The sequence below is a fragment of the Anastrepha obliqua genome, chromosome 3 (assembly GCF_027943255.1).
Source record: "Anastrepha obliqua isolate idAnaObli1 chromosome 3, idAnaObli1_1.0, whole genome shotgun sequence".
Lineage (NCBI taxonomy): Eukaryota > Metazoa > Arthropoda > Insecta > Diptera > Tephritidae > Anastrepha > Anastrepha obliqua.
Window position 1 is genome coordinate 74,086,369 of NC_072894.1, and position 17,541 is coordinate 74,103,909.

General features: G+C 37.2%; 2 protein-coding genes across 4 annotated transcripts in view; one reads left to right on the plus strand and one right to left on the minus strand.

The window, feature by feature from the left end:
• Positions 1–17,541, plus strand: part of LOC129243145 (adenosine deaminase 2-A-like) — a 63,092-nt gene that overhangs the window by 15,302 nt on the left and 30,249 nt on the right. The window lies entirely within an intron of this gene.
• Positions 13,846–16,073, minus strand: LOC129243148 (uncharacterized). 2 transcript variants are annotated; one of them, XM_054880309.1, is made up of 8 exons: positions 15,965–16,073; positions 15,827–15,898; positions 15,666–15,770; positions 15,491–15,595; positions 15,162–15,396; positions 14,747–15,047; positions 14,576–14,678; positions 13,846–14,389 (listed from the first exon to the last, which is right to left on the minus strand). In XM_054880309.1, the coding sequence occupies exons 1-8, from the start codon at positions 15,971–15,973 to the stop codon at positions 14,285–14,287; spliced, it is 1,035 nt and encodes a 344-aa protein (XP_054736284.1). In that variant the 5' UTR covers positions 15,974–16,073; the 3' UTR covers positions 13,846–14,284. The 2 variants fall into 2 exon arrangements, with proteins under 2 accessions (XP_054736284.1, XP_054736285.1); XM_054880310.1 differs by having other exon boundaries at positions 13,968–14,389; positions 15,827–15,887; positions 15,965–16,054.

The following is a 17,541-nucleotide window of genomic DNA, read 5'->3' on the forward strand; positions in this document are numbered from 1 at the left end:
GCATATTATAAAGTAACATTTCAAGAATATTTGATAAAATTTTCATGTAAAAGTATTGCAAAATGAGCGAATGAGAGCACATTTACGTAGACGTCTTTTCAAAAATACATTTTGCAGTAGTCAGCATATCTCAGCGTAGAATCATCTGAAATCAAAAAAATCGAATAATTTATTGTAGTTAAAGTATGAGTTAAACTTCCCCCCAACGTTTATTTTGACGATTTATTTTCATTTTCAGCCATTTGGTAGTCGTTTGAAGTAAAAAGTGATTTTTGACGAAAAAATGCCGCCATTTTGTAGGTGTAAAACCACCTTAATATAAAAAAAAAATGGCGAAAAAAAATCGTTGGCGGGAGGTTTTTTATATGTAAAATATGTGTGCAAAATTTCAAAAGGATCGGTTGAGTAGTTTTCAAATGCCAATGACTACGAACTTTAAAAAAAAAGGTTCGAGAAAACCGCGTTTAAAGTTTGTAACGGACTACGCGCGCAACTGCTGCGTCTCGGCAGATGTTTGAGGCGGCTCGGCTTTATGCTCTATAACTTAAAAAGTTTTGCTCGGATTGACTTAAAATTTTAACACGGAATTTTTGAAATGTTTTACTACAATAACATGCAAAAAAAAAAATCTATTTTTATCCCTTACCCCCCCCTTTAAGATCATGCGAGGTACCTCAGAGTACTGGACAGTAACTTGCAGTGAAGCAGGGTGAAGAAGTCCAGTAATGCGCTGCATGCATGTAGAAGAATGCTGGGCGTTATTTGGGGTCTATCGCCCTCACTGATCCATTTTTGCTACACGGCAGTAGTTTGACCTATATTGCTGTATGGGGCCTTAGTATGGTGGACTGCGACAAGAAAATTGACATACTTAATGCCACTGGAAAGGTTTCAGCGACTCTGAGCATAACAGGAGTGATGAAAACCACTCCAACGGCGGCGCTGGAACTGATGCGCAGCATGCAACCTATTGACCTTATGGCGGAAAATCTGGCAGCGAAATCCGCGGGGAGGTTAGTGGCTGCTGTAGTATTCACTTGTGGAATCTTCGGACATAGCTCAATAGGAAAGAGGAGTTCCGGTTGCACAGACTACATGACTCCGTACTTTAATTGGGAGAGAAGGTTTCATACTACAACTGAAGAGGAGGGATGGCGCAAGGGCATGAAGCCTTGCCTTAGGACTTTTCCCATCTACACAGATGACTCTAAAACTTTGGTCGGGGTGGGAGCAGGCGTTTACTGCTCAAAACGAGGGATTATGCAGCCTATCAAGCTGCCAGACCACAGCAGTATTTTCAAAGCGGACAGCTTAGTGGACCAATCTAACCACATGCAAAAGATGTTCATGTGTAGAACAAAATGTGTAAAAAACCGATTCAATTCGTACTTACGCACTCGCGAAAGGACTGCAGAGCTATTATAGGTATGCGGATATGTTGGTTGCACATGCTCACAAAATAGGGATTACTAAGATGGACATATGCAGGAAATGCAGAGAGGATGTTGAGTAAACTGTAGAACACTTTCCGTGCGTTTGTCCGGCATTATCAAAAAAGCGCTTAAAATGCCTGGGAACCTCACAGTTTGTGGGTTTAGAGGACGTCTCAAAGACGGATCTCCCAGCTCTGCTTCGATTCGCCAAAAGCGTTGACATCCCATCATGTAGTCTCATCTACTTTCAGCTTTCATGTCTATTTTCAGTTTTCATAGAGGTCGGTCTCCATCTGGTATCGCTGGGTACCAAAAGGCTTAAGCGTGGCTTATTGCCAACCAGGCTAACCTAACTGGGAAAAGTTTGCCTCATTTCATACAAAACAAACTTTTAATTTATAACCAAGTATCAGGTCAGTCCATAAGTTTGAGCGTATTTTACCCATAATTTTAATTTTGTACGATTTTTGCATACAAAAGGTTATGCGCGGAATATAACGGAACTATTTATATTTTCTTTGATATATTGTGCATTTAACAAGTGATTTTAATCGCGGATAGGAGCACGTGTTGTTAAAAAATAAAATGGAACCTTCGAACGCGTATAGGAGGCATATTTTGTATTTTTTTATAAAGTGGTAAAAATGCAACAACTGCTGCTGCAGAAATAAACACTGTTCACGGAGAGGATACCGTGAGTGTAAGGATTGCACAAAAGTGGTTTTCAAAATTCCGAAGTGGTAACTGCGACGTGGAGGATGCCCCGCGTGCTGGTCGTTCTGAAGTCTTTATTGTAACTCCGACGCCTTGCTTGAACTCGTGGAAGCTGAACCAAATTTGACATTTGATATGATAGCTCAGAGGTTAAATTCATTGCATGGAACAGTTCACAGGCACCTGGTTCAGTTGGGAAAGGTTTCAAAGCTGGGAAAATGGGTTCCGCACAGACTTTCCGTCGCCAACCTTCAGCAGAGAGTGAATGTGTGTTCTCAGCTGCTGCAATGGCTTGAAAATGAAAGTTTTTTTGAACCGTATCGTTACTGGTGATGAAAAATGGGTCCCTTACAATCCTGCTCGCAAACGCCAATGGTTAGATAAAGATGAAACACCAGAACCGACCCCTATAGATGGCCTTCACCCTAAGAAAATTCTTCTGTCTATTTGGTGGGATATGGCCGGTATTGTTTATTATGAACTTCTGGAACCAAACCAGACGATAACTGCTGATTATTATTTTCATCAGCTATCAAACCTGAATGAGGCTCTTAAAAAAAATCGGTCGAGTTTAGTGAAAAGGACTTTTGTTTCACCACGACAACGCAAGACCTGATACCGCAAGGCAAACATTAGGCAAGCTGAAGGAGCTCGGATGGGAGCTAGTGCCGCATCTACCATATTCTCCGGATATTGCACCTTGTGATTATTACCTTTTCCGTGAACTTCAATCACATATGAGTAACAAAGACTACTCCTCAAAAGAAGCTATAAAAAGGGATATGAAAGCGTATTTTGGCCCCAACGACAAACAATTTTTTGAGCAGGGAATTAAAAATTTGCCTAAACGTTGGGAAGACATTGTAATGAAGGAAAATGTATTACTGATTAATTAATACTTTAAACATCTTTTTTATTAATTTTAAAACCACCTTTAAAAAACGCATGAACTTATGGACTGACCTGATACTTAAATCTGTGCGGACTTATGGCATACAGCTATGCGGCAGTGTCAAACAAACTCACCTTTTTTCAAATTCAACGATTTCAAAACAAGTTCATAAGAGGCGCCGTAAACGCTCCATGGTATGTGAGGAGTTCCGGTTTACAGCGTGACCTCAAAATACCATCAGTATCAGAAGTTGTCAAACATTTCGCTGCAGCTCATACCGAAAAGCTCAAAAAACATACCAACCTGGAGACTCGGCAACTTGCCGATCCAGATCAGCAATGCCGGAGACTTAAACGAAAAAAAAAAAACAAATGATCTTGTTCTAGAAATTCTAACGGCTGGCAAACAGATGTAAATTTTTGTCAGCTGTCAGTTATATAAGTATTTCATGTAAATATTGTCGCATTTGATAGAAAAGTTTACTTAGTGGTGTAGTAGAATAAAATATATTTAAGTATTTATTTCAAAAACAAAAAAAATGTAAAAATGACTGGTGCAAGTACGGTGTGATATTTATTATAAATTTAATTTAGTGTTAAAATAGAAGTGAACATATCACTTTTTCAAAAATAATGCCATTTTAACTTCGTAGAGAAGTGTTTGCTTGAACTGTGTTAATTGTGCCAGTTCTCCAAAATTTTGAAGGACAAATGGCAGGCCAAGTTGAAAAACTTGTTTTATGCTCATAAAAGCTGTTAATGACCAGAATTTTTACAAGTTTCACAAGTGCTTTAATCATGGAATGGAAAGGATTAGGGGAGATTTTAATTTTAATAAATTTTCATGTCATCCTATAGAAAGTGACTAAGCTTATTTACCTGCCAGCGTTCAAGTTTTACATGTCGATAAACATTTTATGGGGAAGGTATTTTATTTGTAGGCTAGCACAATGTGCCTGGCGAAAGATCTGCACATGTATAATTTATGATGTAATAATACTATATGAATTTATGTGCATATCTGTGCAAGTATTTATGGTACTTTTAAATCAAAATTGCTAATTCGCATAATAAAGTAATGATAAGCCGGTTGCATACGTGCAAACATTAGCTTTGAAATTTATGTCTATATGTGTGTATGTATGCACTTCTTGACTCAAATACGAGTATGACACACGTATGTATGTACATACACATTCATTTATGTACATCCCCTTTTATTGATAATAAAAATATTTAAGCCATAAAAACACTTCAAGGATGCATCATTTTGATCAGTTGCTTACGCTTCATACTATGCCAGTACAGCTTGGCGTTTCAATAATGTCCAGTTTATGGTTTATTAGCCTTTTATTAGCGTTGTATTTTTGTTTAAGCACATACATATGTACATATATTTATACCCGAGCGTACTAGTCTACACAAGGGTATTGTAATTTTGTTCACATGAAAATGTTCACAGCATAAAAAGGGATAGATACACACATACATATGTATGTACAGTAGAGACTCCATTTTATTTGCTTTGCGTAACACCAGGCATATCAGAAAAAAAATTTAATGAACGCGGTTTCGCCGAATTCCCAATAACCATTATTTTTGCTTTGTGATTTCCAGCAGCATTTGTACAAGTAAGGAAGGTTATTATCTCCTCAATTGATCTTATGCCCTGGACCCGAGGTTTCTTTTGAGCACACAAGAGTGTTATCGGGTACGAGCTTTCAAAATAAGTCATCATTTTTGATAATTTTTCTCCGCAAATTTTTAGCCATTGTATTCTATGCCTCTCTTTAAAGTTTGCAATAACTTGGCTTTCTTTTTTAGCATATCACTTGTATTTGGTAAGCTTCTGACCCTTTGATCCGTAAACAATTTGAACAACCCTCTCTTATTTTTACATATATTGTATATATATTTATAATTGGCGTACACCCTTTTTGTGTGTTTGGCCGAGCTCCTCCTCCCATTTGGAGCGTACGTCTTGATGTTGTCCCACAAATGGAGGGACCTACAGTTTCCAGCCGACTCCGAACGGCAGAAATACATTCGGAGGTTTGCCATTGCCTGTCGAGGGGCGACCGCTATAAAAAAAAACGTTTTCTTAATTTTTGTGTTCAACCGAGATTCGAACCTACGTTCCCTCTTTAAATTCCGAATAGTAGTCACACACTAACCATTCGGCTACGGCGGCCGATTCTATTCTATTTTTGTAAACTCAAAAATCTTAAGAGATTTCCTTTTAGCTGGACCAGATTCAGATCGCGTAACAAACTTCTTTATCGACTGTTAATTTTTTTTTAATACGAGTTATTGTTGCTCTATGCACGGTAGTGTTTTTTGCTAACACATTACTGCAAATTCCCTCACTTAATTTGTTCAGAGTATCAGCTTTTTCTTTTATTGTAAATAATTAATTTTCTCTTTGCCATTATGAGACCCCACCATGCAAAAGTTAACGCAAAACTTTCATTTCGTCAACAAATGAATTAGACGGTATTCCCCCTTCATTCAGCTGATTCAATTCGAAAAATGTCATTACCATAATGACATTGACGGTACTTCTTCGAGCTTTATTCTTAAAAATACAATGTAAAAAGAGGACAAGGACAATGTCCCGTAAGAATACCTACCAAATTCGAGAGCTGCAGCTTTATTAGCCTTAGAAGTTCTCTCGAGCGCCTCTGATCTACCCGTAGTCTGAAGGATCTTGCTACTTTGTACGTTTGCGCACTGCATCTTTCGAGTAGCAGACCACGGGTTCTCATTTTGCGATCAAACCGTCCCCAGGGTCCCATGTTTTGCCAGCACATCAGCCCAGCAGTTTCCCTCTAAGCCGCTGTAACCTGGACCCCAAATGATCCTAATACTGAAGTATTCGGATGCAATCAAGAGTAAACTCAGGCATTCCCCGAGTAATTTCGAACGCACTAACAACGAGCCCAAGTCCCTAATCGCCGTTTGGCTGTCGGAGGAGATATTTACATCCTTTATAGTAATTACAGAAGCAAAAAACCAATCCACTGCTTCCTTAACTGCAGCTACCTCCGCTGGGAAAACACTATAGTGTTCCGGAAGTCTAAATTTGAGTTTTATAGGAAGCTTTTCGCAGAATACTTCCACACAAACTCATCCGTCTAACTTGGAGTCATCCGTAAACAAGTTTGCCATGCCCTGTACCATTTGGAACACCCCGCTCGCTTTACTCAATCACGATTAACTTTTCCAATAGGCGATACCACTCCCACTTTGGGGTAAATGCATATCTCGATAAGGAACGAATGATGAATTAAGGAATGGAATTAAAGTATGTACTTCGACTTTACTCATCGCAGTACCTCATCCAAACTCAGCCCCCTTAATAAACCTTAGATGGGGCTGTGTTCCGCAGAGCGTATGTATCTTTCTACCGGCCAGATCCTGAGATATAATCCTTCTTCTCACTATAGCCTAACATTCGAGAATGCGGTGTGTTGAAGTTTACGAGGATTGTGCAGATGGCTGCGACTGCATAAAACTGCATAAATTTTATTAAAGTGTGCGCGGGTACATAAGTAAAAAGTTCCGTCCGGACCGATTTTAGCTTGTTGTTTATTTAATTCTTTATTTATGGTTTAGTTTAAAAAAATATTGAATGTTTATTGTTTATTAAATTGAAATTGAAATGCTGCTAAATTTTTACTTGTAAGCCATGCGATAGATTTCAAAGCAGCCAACATAAGAAAGGGCATCCTTTCTTTCAATGTTGTAATCTTCTTAACGGATAATCGTTTCTGATAACAGTAAAAAAAGAGTATGGTATCTCGATTACCATTTGAAGACTTCAATTGAAAGTTTTCATTTTCAGTGCTAAGGGGAATTCAATTCTTCCTACCCAGATATCGCAAAGGCTTTAATGCGATAAGATGTACATATAAATAAAGATAACTGGCGCTTAAACATTTTTTGGGTGCTTGACTGAGCTCCTCCTCCTCTTTGTGGCGTGCGGTTTGGTGTTGTTCCACAAATGTGGGGATCTACTCCTTTATGCCGACTCCGAACAAATAGTTTTTATGAGGAACTTTTTCATGACCAAAATGCACACGGAGGTTAGCCATTGCCTGCCGAGATGAGACAGCTATTCGAAAAACTTTTCCGGGTTTCGAGGGTACTCTTCCGGATACTTCCAAATGATACGACGGCCGCCTGTAAATATTTATTTAACCGCTAAAAACTTTACTGCATAAGGCAATTCGACACTTAAGATACATTCCCAAGACTGTTGGTTCTGCGTTACCGAAACCTAACCGTCCTATAATGTAATCCCTTATTTCCCTTAATAATGTAAACTAAATAGACATAGAGGTTTGGTTTGGTTTCCTATCAAAAATGTAATAAAAAATGTCTCTACGAATTCGCTAAGAAAATTTCACTATGCGAAGGATGTAATTAGTAAAATAACTCTATAAGTATATTCTCAAGTTTCCATTTTTTTTTTTGTTTTTTGCAGATCATACTCGTATACTTGTATGTGTCTTGAAAACACGTTCTGCTTGGAATTATAACCGTTTGTATTAGTAAGATGAGGGTTAAGGCCTTTCTAACGACATGCGCTTCAAATTGTAAAAGAAAATCGGTCGAAGAGTTCCAAGACAAAACTTTTTTTGATTTCTCAAGAACTACTTGTCGCTCCTGCAGCCCTTATTCTTACGGTTTGGAGCTTTACATATCTTCATTTTATGTTAATAAAAATTACCGCAAAAAATCAACGCAATCCGTGCCGATGAGAGAGAGATCTCAACTATTGCCGACAAAAATGTTAATATTGGTGAGAAATAGCTTCCACTTCTGCTCTCGTTTGTTGTTTGTACCTTTTGTGACTTCTAGCATTCTTTTTCGAAAACATAGCCTAATGAATGAATAAACTTTGAAAAATGCTGTGATGATATCAACAGACTTTTGATTCGAGTTTAAACGGCGGCAATTCCGCGTGCGTCTGCCCTTTGCGGTGACCATCAACGTATTAGAAGGCCAATCGTCGGGATTAATTTGAATATTCTGCGTTTCACGCATTCATAATTTTATGTCGCGTGTTCTCGTGCTCATTTGCGTGTACACCATAAGAAAAAAACTAAAATCTTTTCCAAGTAAATGAAATGGATTGAATTCATTTGAATCAGGAAGACGTTTCATTTAAGCTCTAAAGGAACGCTTACGCTTCTATTTAATTAGCAACTACATTTTGGCTACCACTGATCAGCTTCGGCTGTTGTCTTTGTTAGACATGCGTGCTCGGTGCGGCCAATATGAATTGGGATTGGAAGGTTAATTGGGCATCATAATCGTCTATGAAGAGTTACTTTCCATCAAAATTTAGGTGGTACGAATTTCACTTGGTACTTCTAGTATTTTATAAAAAAAGTTTTTGTACAATACGCTTACTTCTATCTCCACCCGCGGAAAGCCAGATAATCTGCTATTATATGAATAAAAGTCCCGTTGCTCTGCCTTACTGCGCCACATATAATTTTAGTTTTTTTTTTTTTTAGTATTTTCCTTTTTGTTTGATATTTATGGCGTGTGCATGTGCTTAACCCGATTACTTAATATAATTACTTGGTTGATTCAATGCAATAATTCATAATGGCCTTCACAAGTATTTAATTGATTAAATGGAATTTTGTTGAACCACATCAACCGTGGCGATTCTTAATAATCATTGAATTTTTATGAGGGTGGGGAATTTATATTATATTTATACGGAGGCTATATACAGTTACATGTTATAGTTATATACATTTTACTTTATATTCTATACTAAGTGTCGGCTTTTACGTGCTCTCACCGCTATTAGTTCGTATCCCTACGCTTTCTTCTCATACATACCATAGAAGTATATACCCCGTTGAGAAATTATAAGCACACCACATTTTTTTACCGTAATATATGCACAGTGTAGTTTATACTACAACAAATATCATATACTAGGTTCTTCAATAAGTTTTGCGCACCGATAAGATAGAGCCAAGTCAAGACAGTTGTTAAGTTGGTACACTCTTCATATGAACATATTTTGAGGTTTTATTTCAAAATGTCAATTCATTCTTTGTTTACAAGCCATTTCGTATCAATGTGTCACAGTACTTTATACAAAGGTAAAAATTAAGTATCGTTCAGTGATTGAATTTTTATTTTGGAAGGCTTAAAAGCAAAGGAAATTTATGAACGAATGGTGCAAGTGTATAATGACTTTTAACCATCAGTTAGTACAATAGAAAGATGGGTTGCTGAATTTAAACCTCGTTGTACAAGCCTAGAAGACGATCCACATCAAGGACGTCCAAAAACAGCAACAAATACCAAAAATCGCGGAAAAAATACAGCAGGATATCGTATTGGAAAGTCGTCGAGTGACTGAAAGAGAAATAGTAGAAGCCCTAGGCATCTCAGTGGGCAGTGCAAGCAACATTTTGACTGAAATATTGGGTTTCAGAAAGCTGTGTGCACAATCAGCGCCGCGCTCGCTAACAATGGAACAAAAACACATTCGAATGCGACTTGTTCAGCAACATTTAGAGCGTTTTAGAAAGGATAAAGTGGATTTTGTTCATCGGTTCATCACTATTGATGAGACTTAGTTCTATTACCATGATTCTAAATAAAAATAAGAGACTGAAGGGTGGAGTGAACCTGGTTCTTCCGCTCTGAAACTAGTTCGTGCCCAGAAATTGGCCAATAAGATGTTAGCATCAGTTTTTATGCTACGTAAGGGATTTTGCTTGTGGATTACTTGCGAACTGGTAAAACAATAAATTCTGAATATTATTGTAATATTTTAGACCGAAGAAAAAAATCGAATTACCCAGTTTGCAAATGAAAAAAATTCTTTTTCATCTTTACAATGCGCCATGTCAAGCATTTTGACAATGGTTGAAGTCCATGAACTAAAGTTTGAACTGTTGGAGCATCCACCGTATTTATCTGTTTCTAGACCTAACAAAATTATTGTGTGGAGAGGGTATTTCTTTATCAAAACGCAAAACTTATGGAATAACCTAGTAATGCAACGTTTCAAACTTTTTTAACTAGAATTTTCAAATTCTTCTGGATATGCAGTTTTATAGCTTATTGAGCTTTAGTATTACAACGTGAAGGTTTAAAGCGACTGTAAAATAGTATTGATTTTCGGCAATTCTTTCGCTATTGAGTCACACCTTTTCTTCCATGTCAAGCACATGCTCGGGCTTAGCAACGGAGTGTATATGAGGAGAAAGTGTTGGGGTGTAATTTAACAGTGGTTAGGAAAATTATATACCAAAAAGATCAGAATAACGCCTTAGTATCATAGATGGGCACTTTGCAGTAGCAGTTGCATTTGCAGTAAAAATATTGATAGTATAATTTGATTTGCATTATCAGTAAAATATATCAAACTTCGTGAAGGCATTTAAAGAGTTTGGAGTCGGATTCAGTAATTGCCATAAGTTCTGTTACAAGTTAAGTCCGTTATATACATATATGAAATTATAATAATTTTTTCAATGAAATTAGTTTTATTTAATAATGCAAATATTAAAAAAAATTTAGTTTTCATTCAAAATGCTCATCATTTGCTTTAACAGAAGCTTTCAATCAATTAGGGCAATCAACTTTTGCAGCACGCACTGTGAAAACAAAATTTTCATTTCACTTGACCGCGAGCCACGGAAGAAGTTGCTGTCATCTGTCGATTCTGTGGAAAGGGGAATTAGTCGCCGGTCCTTCGTCGTAGTCTTTCGAGGGTGCTTAGTTTTTTCATAGTCTCTGCTATGACATCGCATGCTGCCGTCCATTTTTGCCTGCTTTGTAGCATGGATTGCAAGAATGAATCTGGGTCGTATTTTGCTCCAAATATGCTGCGAACCTTCAACCTGCGATGCGTTGCGTTTCACTCTCAGCCAATACTGGAGCTTCGTTTGGCAATATCACATGCATTCCAGCGATAACCAGCGCTGCTTCTTCTGAAACAGTTTTTAAGGCGGAACAGAATCGAAGCGCACATAAACGATACGTTGCCTTCATACCGCGGAAGTAAGAAGGATGTTGCGTAGCCATGTGCCAAACAGGCACGTATTTGTTCCTAATCATTTGTGTAACGACGCACACGAATACCTCTGTTTGTTAAGTCTGTCCTGATATCTTATTAATCGTCACTGAAAACCACAATCTAATTCGCAATGGAAGCCTTTTGCCACAACCATAAAGTATCATAGTGGCATAACTTAGGAGGTTTAAATTTCTTAAAAGTATTGTCGGAATTCGAATTTTTGTTGTGAATTTGTGTGCTCGTACAACTTTTGGAGTTAATTATTAATCTGTACTTAAATTGCTCATCTGAAATTGACCCTCACTTTACCACCGACTTTGAATTGTTGTGGTATTTGAAAAAAATATCCAAACGTTGATCGTTCGTAAGCTTCGACGTGATGAAAATATAAACCTTGAATGACGTTTTGACAATGCTCTAGATCATAAATAAATTTAAGGATGTTTTCGAATAAACCTCTTTATATTGACATATAATTTTGTACCTATGGAAACCCCGTTCACATATAGCATTTGATCAAAAAGCTCTCAGAATATCCGCCAAGTTACGCTCTAAGTCAACTGATTAGGGTGCTGCCTTTGTGTTGTATGCCACATTTAGGATTAACATTCCTACCAAAATTTTATCGCCATTGCTTGACATTTGCCTCTGCTCGTGCTTTACACTTTTTACTGTTTTAAAAATGGACATGTGGATTTTGCAATATCATAACGCATCGTCGCCATCATTGTCCGTGAATTTTTGACCAAGAACGAAACAAATACCATCCAACAGCCATTGAATTCATTTGAAATGCCTCCTGCGATTTTTTCTGTTCGATCGAGTCGATAAACCCCTAAACGTGTTTTAACAGTCGAAAGGAAGTAATGAAAAAATCGAAGACAGAAGTTAGAGTTCGAGAAATGTTTCGAGACCTGGATCAAACATTCGCATAAGTGAGTGGCATTTTGAAGTCAATAGGAGGAGGAGTATTTTGAAGTCAATAATATAATTTTTGAGGTTAACGTATATAACGGTAAATACGGCATGCGGACTACTACAGGGTTGCCCATATTCGACGGACCCATCTGGCAACCCTGTGTCTTTTGACAGAGACATTAGATCGCTTAATGACATACCGCGTTGGAAGCGTCAGTCCAAGCAGATTTTTACCATGGAACAGTACAAGCCACGCGAGCGCTCCCAATTTGTTGAAATCTACAGTCAACAAAATAAGTCAATTGTGAAAACTCAACGTGCGTATAAAAAATTAAATAATGTGAAAAGTGCGCCTTCTAAGAACACCATTAAACGTTTGTACGGCAGGTTTTCGACTGGTGATGCTCTTTCTAATCCAAAGAGGCCAAATCAAAACCGACCAAGGCGATCGAATGAGAATACTTCTCTTGTACGGGCCAGTGTTGAGACGTCACCAAGGACATCCGAAAATCGCCGCTCTCAGCAGTTGGGAATTGCTCGGACCACTTTACAACGAATTATCCGCATTGATTTGCATTTATTCCGGTATAAGATTCAATTGACGCAAAGATTATTGCCTGTCGACAAGCCTCGTCGATTGGAATGGGCCCAAAAAACACATGGGTCCGTCGAATATGGGCAACCCAGTACTGGATTCTCTTATTAGATGCGCTGCAGCGAGCGTGAAAACTCACAAAGTTTATTATAGTATTGCAAAACAATTAACTTCAAAAATAGTAGAGTTCCAATTTGATTTTTATAATTTTAGTTAAAATTATTGGGTGAGCAATTTTTTTTTCATTTAAGAGAAAATTCTGATAAATATGTTAAGTGAACATCTGCCGCAGAGTCTGTGCTCATTAATTGCATTAAGTTACACTTCAGGCTAATGATATTAATATACGTATAAGACGGACGTGTGTTCCAGCAGAGCAAAAAAAAAATAGAAATAAAAAATCTAAAATCACGAAATTTAAAGTCTTCTTCTATTTATGAAATGTTAGTAAATCAATTGAGAAATTGTTTTTGCTTAAAAAATTTGCTAATCTTATTAGAATTCTTTTAATAATTCTTTTTATTAAAAAGAGGAAGAAATCGCAAAACACAATAAATTCATTTGGTTTAATTGAAATTTTTCGAATGGAAATATTTATGACTTTTCATATGTAAATTTAAAATCGCAACCAATTTTTTATTGTTTATTTATATTGTAAACATTCCATTATAGGCAGCCCTACATATTTTCAGGTGTGTGTATATAGTGTATTATGGTCAAATGATTGAAAATGTTTTATTATATGTTTGATGCATTTCATAGCAGCGATGCACAACAATTCCACACGTAATTTAATTGATCCACAGCTGAGCGCGAAGTCGTTAAGTAATGAGGCGCAAGTGATGAGAAATTAAAATTCAATCCACATCCACTGGACGCTCGCCATTTACATATGTACATACTAGGTTGTTCAATAAGTTTTGCGATGCGATAAGGAAAGCGTTGCTACTTGCTAATTCTCTTTTGTTATGTCGACGTCAAAGACGTCCAAAAACAGCAACAACACCAGAAATTGTAGAATAAATACAGCAGAATATCGTATTGGAAAATCGTCGAGTGACTGAAAGAGAATTAGTAGAAGAAGAAAGAAAAAATGATTTTTCATCATTACAATGCGCCGTGTCACAAGAGCACTTTGGCAATGGTTGAAATCCATGAATTAGAGTTTGAACTGTTGGAGCATCCACCGTATTCACCAGATGGAGACTTAACAAAATTATTCTGTGGAAAGAATTTTTCGTGAAATGATGAAATCATAACAGCTGCGGCAGTTTGCTTTGCAGCCATTCCAGATTCTCACTTCAGAAATGGAGTTTGGAACAAGTGTATGTATTTATTTATATTCATGGAGACTCTACCTGATAAAAAAGAGTATTTCAACCATAAAATTGTGTTTTTCTTATCGAACCGCAAAACTTATGGAACAACCTAGTACATACTAGTACATTTAAATTTGCGCCTATGTTTGTGTGGTCGTGTTTTGGCAAAGTGTTAATGCTGTATAAATTAGTTGATATGTAGTAGCCGCCTATACTTATCACTCTTCTCCACTTTGTAATGTAAACATAGTATTTAATTACTTGATTTTGCAACAATACTAACAATTTTTGTAATCAACTACAGCACACTTATGCAAATGAGTATAAAAATAGAAAATACAATTATAAAATTCTACATAGTCGGTCTCGTATTGCCTGTGTAGGCAGTAATTTTGAAAGAGCTGCTTGGTAGGCAAGTGCTGGTTTTATTGATATGAGCATCCATTGTGAGTGAGTTCTGTAATTGGGGGGAAGAAATTCAATTAAAAAGTACCAGTTTGAGTTTTTAAAAAATTAATAAAAACATTTTTTCTAAGCAAGCAATAAAGTGAGCTTTGCATACCGAGCCGAAAAGGCCTTTATATTTTTAGTTTATCCACTAGCAAAATAATATTATCAAATTGCTCGAAATATATATTCTTACCTCATCTGGATTTTCTGCACTATAGCATCGCTCTGCCTTCAGAAAACTAGCCAGCGCTTCATTTAGTGCCGTCTTATATTTTTTGCTGAAAAACTCGTTCACTCTGTTAATTAAAAAAAGGGGGAAAAATGCTTAATTTGCATTATTGAGTTTTCCTTTCAGTGTGCTTACTCATCCGTCTCCGATGAGCTTTGTCTTGACCCCCTCCTTGACTCCGCCACATAGGCCGCCTTATTGTTTACTAAACAACGCTCCAACTCGACGCGCATACAAAGCGCTTCCATAAGGGAAATCGGTTCGACTGTTGGTCGTGTGCACGGTACTGGAGCACAGCCGAATACCAGTCTAAATGACATTTCATTAAAGTCCTCCTCACAATCGATTGTACTTTGTATGGCACCTGGACAATATTGATCCTTTACCAAATTTTCCAGTTGCAATTTTCGCATGCGACACTTAATCTCCGTCTCAGCTGCAAAGCAATTGAAAGTTTGCATTACATGTGCGTAGGTGTTTGTAAACAAGTGGACCACTTCACACATGCACGCCCACACTGAATTGAAAAAAAACCTTCTTCCACACTTACGAGAAGGTTTCTCCTCCTTTCGTGGCTGTGGCTTCGCTCTACATGGGAGTGATTGCTTTGGCGGCGACGACCGGCACGGTGACGTCATTGGCGCCTGGGCTGGGTCTTGTGGTTTGCCGCAATGTGGGCAACAGCAACAAGATATATTTGAAACCGTGTTTAGATTGCTACAAGAATCCTGTACTAAGGACGCTGCCGACGGCTCACATCTACTTCGGGCCATTGTGTAGGTTGACTATGTTGGAGGTGATTTAGCCATGAAATTGTGATGCAGTGAATTTTGCTTTTGAGTTTCAATTTGCTGCGTACATTTTACGGTTGTAACTCACCTGACGCGCTGATGATATCATGCCAGCACCCGTGTGCAAATTATTTGTGTGCATTTTTGGCATTGTACTCGAGCTAAAACGTGCGCGTGATAATGATGTAGGTGGCTGTGAATAACCGAGTTACAGCGAATACGATTGGAAATTTGTTCACATTTTGCGGTTTCCTATTACTCACCCTTATCTTTTGCGGGCAACAACAGCTTTCGTAATTTAGGGCTGCTGCTGCGGCTGCGGATGTGGAAGGTCCATTGCAATTATTTCGCATCGGCGATGGTTTTCTCTGAAAGTGTGAGAGAAGTTGTGAAATTAAGTACAACTTCTAGGGTGTTGACTTACCTGAGGCCTGCAATCAAAGCCACGACGTGCACCTTGAAAGCTGCGACGTGTACTTCCATTGCTGAAATAGTTCTTACAGAATACAGAAATGCTAATTTAGTTGGCTTTAAAGAATCTTTAACAAATGCTTTCACTTACTTCAACCATTATACTAGGAATTTTGAATTTTTATATTTTCTGAATTTTTACTCTATCCACAACAAAATTTGTAAGAACTATTATTTTTTTAATTTATTTACACAAGCGAAAATGTCAAACATATTTTTTAGCTTTTGAATCAGTGCTGGATAAATTCGCAATTTTATAAAAATATCGATATCATTTAAGTAAAAAAAATCCTTTTTCGACAGCTTAAATTTTTATTTGTATTTATTCCGCTGCCCATTGAAATACTGCTCCAGTCAAAAAGTCAAAAAATGCAGATTTTCGCCATTTTTTAAATTTTTTTTCGGGCAAGGTAAAGTTTTTTTTTAATTTTCCACAACGGCATCGCAAAGTACTAGTCTTCAGCTTTAAAATCCATTTTTAAAAATATTTTTGCGATTAATATAAAAAAAGTTATACTATTTTGAATTCGCCGTTTACAGGGGCGTTAGAGAGTTAGAAAGGTTGAATTTGCATATTTAAAAGTCTCCAATTCAAAATAGAATAACTTTTTTTATATTAATCGTAAAAATATTAAAAAAAAATGGATTTTAAAGCTGAGGACTAGTACTTTGCGATGCCGTTGTGGAAAATTAAAAAAAAACTTTACCTTGCAAGAAAAAAAAATTAAAAAAATGGCCAAAATCTGCATATTTTGACTTTTTAACCTCAAATTGCCAAAAATCTTGACGTGCTGGAGCATTTTTAAGGTCATATTCGTTTTCAGCATAAAAAACCCTTAAAACCTTAGTTAAAATTATCGAAAAAGTTTTTTGGTTGTTGGCCTGTGTAATTAACATTATTAAACATCGGTTTTAAATTATTTTTATAAAAATGTTAATTTTTATATGTATGTTTAAATTATTGATGGCTTTAAAATGTACTGTTTGGCAACACTGTGTGATGGGAGAGCAAAAAGCTGACGTGGTTTCACGGGAAAAATCAAAATTTCTCACTTTACACTCGCACACGGTGCACGTAACCGTCGCACATACACGGTGATGAGTTTTCATTTACATGGCGCTATACATATATATAAGTTTATTTGTGTCAGCTAACACGGTACGCACGTTTACGAGTGTGGGCACTATAAAGCTGCAATTAGTGACGCTGTAGCCATAACGCCATAGCCGTAACCATAGCCGTAAGCGCAACATTACAGCATGTATCAATGAGTCATATACATATAATTGGCGCTTATATCCCTTTTGGGTGTTTGGCCAGCTCCACCTCCTATTTGTGGGGTGTGCCTTGATGTTGTTGAACAAATGGAGGGATCTACAGTTTTATGTCGGCACCGAACGGCAAATATGTTTTATGAGGTGCTTTTTCATGGCAAAAATACACCTCGAGGTTTGCCATTGCCGGCCGAGGGGCGATAGCTTTTAGAAAAAACTTTTTCTATGATTTTGGTGTTTTATGTATGGAGATTAGAACCTACATTTTCCAAATTCCGAATGTTACTCACGATGAGTCATGCCATCAGGATAAACAGCTGATATTTCAGTTGAACTAATGGCAACATTTTTATTTCGAAAAAAAAAACACGAATAACTTTCCACTAAGTCAAT

Excerpts from the sequence above, each read along its gene's own strand:
- LOC129243148 (XM_054880309.1), bottom strand. Across the intron at positions 15,397-15,490 it reads TGATATCATCAGCGCGTCAG|TCAACCTACACAATGGCCCG; the intron begins GTGAGTTACAAC and ends CCTCCAACATAG. Across the intron at positions 14,679-14,746 it reads AGCTCATCGGAGACGGATGA|AGTGAACGAGTTTTTCAGCA; the intron begins GTAAGCACACTG and ends TTTAATTAACAG.